The sequence below is a fragment of the Xiphias gladius genome, chromosome 7 (assembly GCF_016859285.1).
Source record: "Xiphias gladius isolate SHS-SW01 ecotype Sanya breed wild chromosome 7, ASM1685928v1, whole genome shotgun sequence".
In the NCBI taxonomy this organism is placed as follows: Eukaryota; Metazoa; Chordata; class Actinopteri; order Istiophoriformes; family Xiphiidae; genus Xiphias; species Xiphias gladius.
Genome location: NC_053406.1, coordinates 13,984,656 through 13,991,247, shown reverse-complemented (window position 1 = coordinate 13,991,247; position 6,592 = coordinate 13,984,656). Strand labels below are relative to the sequence as shown.

The following is a 6,592-nucleotide window of genomic DNA, read 5'->3' as shown; positions in this document are numbered from 1 at the left end:
TTTAGCCTAGCCTTACTGATATAAATGAGGTGGACAAAACAATATAAACACCTGTCCTCATAACGCAATATGGTTCAACATTACCACAAACTGCAGCCTGCTGTAGTCGACTGCACTAGTTTTAGCTGGGTGTTCCTAATAAACTGCCAACTGAGTGTATATTAAAGTGTAAAAAAAAAAAAACCTTAACAAGATGAAAGGTACAAAAAAGTGGACACAGAAATGTACATTACAAATGTGAAAAACTGAAAGAAAAGAAAAACTAAAGATTTTATATTACAGAAGGTACACTTGTGCAAATGTGTAAATTTAAAGCCCCTGAAAACTTAGTTTAAAATGTAATATATATATCTATATAAGTAAAATGACTGCTGAGTGTGTAGCATCACTTTGGAATTTGATAAAAACAGGAATATCAAATTAAATTAATAATATAATGAAAATAATATAAATATTGGATAAAAATGGCATTTTAATGCTCCATTGATCCTTTTACTTGCCTTCAACAGGAGGGTCATAGGTCACAGTCAGCTGCATAATAGCACCTCTGCAGATGATAGGGATTTTGTTCCTTGATCAAGGACCCTTCAGCAGGGTTTTATGCGTGTGACTGCAGGTTCCCTCTGAAAGCATAAAAAAGCATAATTGGATTAGTTGAAACACTTACCTACTAGCTTATGAATTTGTTAGAGGCTACTGTAAATGGATGCCTGGCAACAAATCCTGCTCTTAACTAACAATGCCTCCGGGTGGTCAGTTCAAGCCGATAAAGATAAAATCTGATTAGCCAGAGAGATATGATTACTTGCCTAGCAGCAACATGTTGTAAGTAGAATAGCACTAATTTGAGACTCTTAAGCCAAAACTGAAGCTAGTGCAGATTTCTTTTCTCAGTGGTATCCATAATATTCATTCTTCTCATAATTTATAATCTTTGTATTTGCACAAGGATGTACAGGCTGTAACAGATATTTGTTTTGTTTATGTTGTTTATTCAGTCAATTTTCAATGAAGGTAACTTGTGTAACAAGTATAGCAGACCACTGTGTATCCACTGAAAACCTCTAATAAGAAGAAAATGTTAAAAAAAAAAAAAAAAAAAAAAGTGTCCTCCCTCTGATCCCAGTCTGATGCTTAGCATTCTACTACTCCTCTCAAACCTACTCTTCAGTTCTCATAACAGCTTTGAGAGAACTGTGTATGTCCTCGGAGCGGGAGCATCAGGGGGCGGGCGAAGTGAGAGAAAGCGGGTGAGAGATAGTGGGTGTGCGTATGTTTACCTCTTCAGAGGTGAGACAGATGACCTAAATGTGTCATCCTTGACAGTGCTCATTCACAGCCACACAGAGGAAGATCACAAGTAAGGAACTGGGGCTCTCAGTGGCAACAGATTCAGTACAGACGTGTACACACACACACACACACACACACACACAAACAAATGCATTTACATTATGCTCTGCCATGCACCACTTTAATATTCAAAATATTAGCAATATTATTATATTATAGTGTATATAACAGCTCTCTCACCACACTCGTGCTCTTACTGAACATATATACGCAAACACACACACACACACACACACACACAACCTATTAAAAAAAAAACAAAAAACAAAACACTAATGCAGTGGACTGACGCCATCCAGGTTTCTGGTTGCCATAGCAATTGAAACCCATGCGCCTCTGACCTCCTACAGAATTGCTTTGAAAGCCCTGACATTAGAAAACAAACACAAAAGCACAATACATGGCTGTCACAGTATATGAAATGACAGACACTATGCAACAAAAACCACAGCCAACTGCCCGTATTATCAAAAAGTGGTCAATAGAATTGAAAATATTCCAAAATAAAAAAGTTCCTCTGTGAGGACAAGTATAAATTCAATAGACAATTATAAATTAATTAATTTATATTTTGTTAAGAAAAACATTTCATACGATTCCATTTTTCATTTACTTATTTTCTACCAAGAACAATGCTGGAACCAGCACAGAAAAGGTAGATTTTGAAGGTTACTATAAATATGTCCACAGTTTGTGGGAAGATGCACAGTGCCACCGGGAGTGAAATCAGAACAACAAATGCAAAGAGAAGATTCCAACCATCTTGGCTGTCTAAGACATGTGTTCATCTCAGCTCTTTACTTACTGATGCAAAATAACAAAATGTAAAAGGAATGAATGACAAATATCCCAAGGACGAGGAAGGAACAGCATGGCTTCACTTTGGCTTACATTACAATATGACTACATTCTTCTATATATGGATATATCGCGAGGGGTCTGACTTTTGAGGTGGTTACACCCAAGCCTATGCACGTTTGGCGGCAAAAAATAATTAGTCAGAATATTTATCAATGGTTATCTTGTGGATACAAATGATTCCAGTCACCATTACTGTGGCAAATCTCTGCAGGCAGTCTTATTTACATGATTTATACCTACAGATCAGCCATGGATGTTTTTCTATTTGTAGTCTTCTTGAACTACTTTCAGGAGGCTGTACCTAGAGGCAGTGTATCTGGGACTCTCTGGGCTTTATACTGTACTCCAGTGGAGTACAGTATATCTGAGTTTAAACAATCAGTGATATAGAGTTTATCCTACATGTGCGGGCCTGAGAAATTTTACTATGTCATATATTAATATTGAATTTAATTTATATAATGTGGTACTTTCCTTAATAGAGTTACAAAAATGGAAAAAATCTACAAATGAAACAACAAATGCAGGGAGTAATACCCACAAAAAACAAACAATCAAAAATATGAAACACAGAGAGAAACATTAATTTACAAAAAAATATAAAAGAAGTTAAAGATGTCTTGTGTCTAAGCTTAAAAGGTGAAGTGTTGTAAAGTCTGAAGGTTTTAACTGTAAAGACTGTCGGTAATTATTTAACTTAATTCAGCTGCATATGTATTATGCTTTTTGTAATTATGCCATGTTTGTATTTGTAAAAAGCCCTTTGAATATTCAGTCCAGTAACAAAGCAAACAGAAAAGACTGACCTATGTTTGTGCTATTTTTAATGCAATCATCAGGTGCGCAGTGGGTAAATCTCTTTTCCATCATCTACCACTTGCTTGATTGCTCAAAGTGAAAGGCTGGCACCAGAAAAACTGATTAAAAATAATGAAAAATAACTAAACAAAATATTTGTATTCCTGTATTATCAAATGAGATTTTGGCTTTTTATAGTGACTTTAGGTGGACTGAAACAAAAGCCTAAAAATATTTGTTCCCTACTAATTTTAAGAGAGTTTGCAAAGTTTGAATTCAGGTATCCCATGAATTCTTAAGAACTGATGTTCAGTTGACTGAGGAAACTGCAGGATTCATTTCAAGCCAATAACTTGTTTTTGTCCTGAAGCTATAAAAATGTGGGGCAGCAGAGAAAAATGTTCTCTCTGTCATCACTGTGTAACATAAATGTTCCGTCTTACACTAAATTTATCTTTTATCATTTATGTCCACCTGACTTATTTATGATGTACCCTTCTAGGGTGATGAAGAAGCAAGCCTGGGCCTTCCCATTAGCCCATTCATGGACCGGTCCGCTCCACAGCTTGCTAAACTACAGGAGTCGTTCATCACTCACATAGTAGGACCACTGTGCTCCTCCTATGACTCCGCTGCTCTTATGCCAGGACGCTGGGTTGACCCACCTGATGGCGGGATCGAGCCAGAAGAGGCAAAGGAAGAACCAGACACAGAAGAGGAAGAGGAAGAGGAAGATTTGGCAGATGAGGGCGCATCAACAAGTTCTGACACCTCCCGTATGTCAACCTCTTAATTATTCATGTTGCAGATAATCTCGCCGAGTTGCGTGTGGGCTGTCATAATATCTGCCTCAGTGAGTATTTAATCTCACAGTTTTAAGTGAGTGATGTAGGCTAAATAATGTCCTGTTGCTTGGTGACACCTGGACTTGAAGAAATTGTCTGAGTTTTTTTTGTTCATCTCTTGGGGTGAAATTAAGGTCAAGTTGGTTAAGGTTTTTTTTTTTTTTTTAGGTTGAGAGTCACAAAAGGAAATCAATCACTGGGATTAGTCTGAGAGTTTCAGTGGTGCCAGTTGATTTAAGACTTGGTCGATTCGGAGAGGAACAGGATCAAATTCTTAAGCCTATATCCAAGTAATGCCCTGTTTCACCTCTGCTTTATTCACCATGTGCACCAAAATTAATTTCTAAATGGGACGTAAAGGAGTATTGTTTTCTTAATTAATATGAAAAGGTGGTTTCAAAGTATTCATGCTCAGAAGAGCACCAACATCCATTTTATCATTATTTATAAATCAGCACATTGTGTATAATTATAGCTCATTTTCTCATCTTATGGTACTTGGGCAGTTCGAAAATAATTTAAAGTTGAGCTGTAGATTTCAGAACTGCTGCTGTGTAAATAGCACATTATTCTTTCAGGCTTCTGTTCAATCTTTAATAGATTTAGTTTTATGTACATTTATTGGAAGGCATTTGTATCAGTCGAGACATTTCCTACAGCTGTGATATATTTGGAAATGATGCCAGCAGAGACTGCATTGGTTTTTTCTACAACATAGCTGACATGCCACTCTCATATCTGTCCGTGATATCTGAAGCTGGAGCCAGGAGACGATCAACTTTTTAACATAAAGCCAGGAAACAGAGGGACAATACCAGTCGGCCTTTGATCGGAGGTTTTAAAGAAAAGCTTTATCTAATTTCTTTAATCCGTGCAAAAACAGTAACATCTGACACAGTAGCCCCCTGCAGTCACTGGCCCAGCCAAGAAATAGTCCAGCACATAACCTCCCGTAAAGCCACAACTTGTTTATAGATATAATTTTTTTTCACGTATTATGGAGACAAGATATAACTTATTTAACTAGTGAGCTTTAGAGGTGCTGCTGGCCGTTTTTTTTAAAGCTATTTTCCCATTTCCCGTCTTTATGCTAAGTTAAGCTATCCAGCTCTGGCTGTCATATTTAATGTACAGACATGAGAGTGGTATCAATCCTTTAATCTAAGACAGCAAAGAAGAATATTTCCAAAAATTTCAATTTATTTATTAAAAGGTCATGTAGTTTCTCTGGAGCTTGTCTAACTGTTGGTTTCATGTCCGATAGAGCGACGAGCAACCAAAAACGTGAGCAGGAGGAAAGTGTTTTGCCAGATCACACAGCATCTTTTGGAAAACCATGAAATGTGGAAAAGAGTGATTGCTACAGAAGCCCAGGAGGAAGCCCAGAAAGAGGATCCGATCTGCATCGGCAGCCCCACCGATCCAATCACAGCCATTCATGAGGAAGAGGAAGAGCAAGCAAGCAAAGAGGAGGAGTCGACTGACGGCCTTGATGAAAGGGAAGAGGTGCCGGCTTTAGAGGAAGAGGAAATCCCCCTGCAATCAGAGACTTCAGGGGAAAAAGAGGAAGACCCAGAGTGATATTATGAACTTTGAGCTCCTCTTAAACCAGGAATCTGAACGTTGTCTAAAAAAATGTTTGTTTCTTTCCTAACTAAACTCTTGATATAGTAGCCAGCACATCACTTTGACACAACACTGTAGAAGATGTTTTGGGTAATATGTGCCTAACAAAAACAGGGTTTGAGAACAGGGATGATGCATGCCCAGTGCATCTGACAGGGGTAGAGAGGTAAGATGAGCAGAGATGGAGAGGCAGAAAAAGAAGCTGAAAGAGAAAGGGAGAATGATTGGAACTGTATTTGTTTTTGTTGTATTGTTTGTTGTAGTCTGGATCTGGTGTCCTGCCCTCACCCAGGCTGCCCATCCTGCACTATGAGCCAACCATGCTGATTCACTCATTCACTCCACCAGTGAGTAATACAATGTCACGAGCCCCCCTCCCCGCCCACCTTTCTTGTTGCTCCCATGCTACCAGCAAACTGTGGAGCCACTGGCTGGTTGAGGATGTGCAACAAGCCCCTTCTCCTTGAAGACAATGGGATGAAAGCCAGGGAAAAAGCTGTGTCCACTGAGGCCAGTGGTAGTACATTGTGTATACAGACTACACCTGCACAAGCCACACACACACACACACACACACACACACACACACACACACACACACACACACACACACACACACACAAAAATACTAGAGTAGAAACACAATCCACACACAGAACTGATAGGAAGTTTAACAAAGAACACTGCTGTTATAAAAGCTTTATTCTCGCCCAAGGAAAAACATACAAAACAATGTTTTGTTCATGTCAAAAAATGTTTGTCCTTAGTCGCATTTTTTCTCCCTGTCCTTTGTTACTCAAAGTCAGTCCAGCACACTAACACGTTTCCAGGGCACACGACTCAGGAAGGCAGAGACCCGTAGACAGAGAGAGAGAGAGGGAAAAAAAAAGAAAAAAAAAAAAAGAGGACTTGCAGTGTTCTTGTCCTTTTACTTGCCACTGCTTCAAGGTTTTCTTTCTGTGCAGTCTGAAATGATATTGACTTGCTGATGTCCCTAGATACATGGTTCCCTTTGTTCATGACAGAGGAACCGCAAGGTAAACAGGATTATTGATCACATTACACTGTCTTACTCAATATTATTTCATATTGTCCCTAAATTACAACAC

At 38.5% G+C, this 6,592-nt stretch overlaps 1 protein-coding gene across 1 annotated transcript in view; it reads left to right on the top strand.

Annotated features, from left to right (window-relative positions):
• The window catches only part of LOC120791749 (cGMP-inhibited 3',5'-cyclic phosphodiesterase A-like), a 52,801-nt gene extending 46,765 nt beyond the window's left edge, over window positions 1-6,036 (top strand). Inside the window, exons 15-16 of the mRNA XM_040130399.1 lie at window positions 3,515-3,788; window positions 5,122-6,036. Of these exons, the coding sequence (XP_039986333.1) occupies window positions 3,515-3,788; window positions 5,122-5,438 (591 nt within the window). The 3' untranslated portion in view covers window positions 5,439-6,036. The remainder of the gene's footprint in view (window positions 1-3,514; window positions 3,789-5,121) is intronic.
• Window positions 6,037-6,592: the final 556 nt, after the last annotated feature.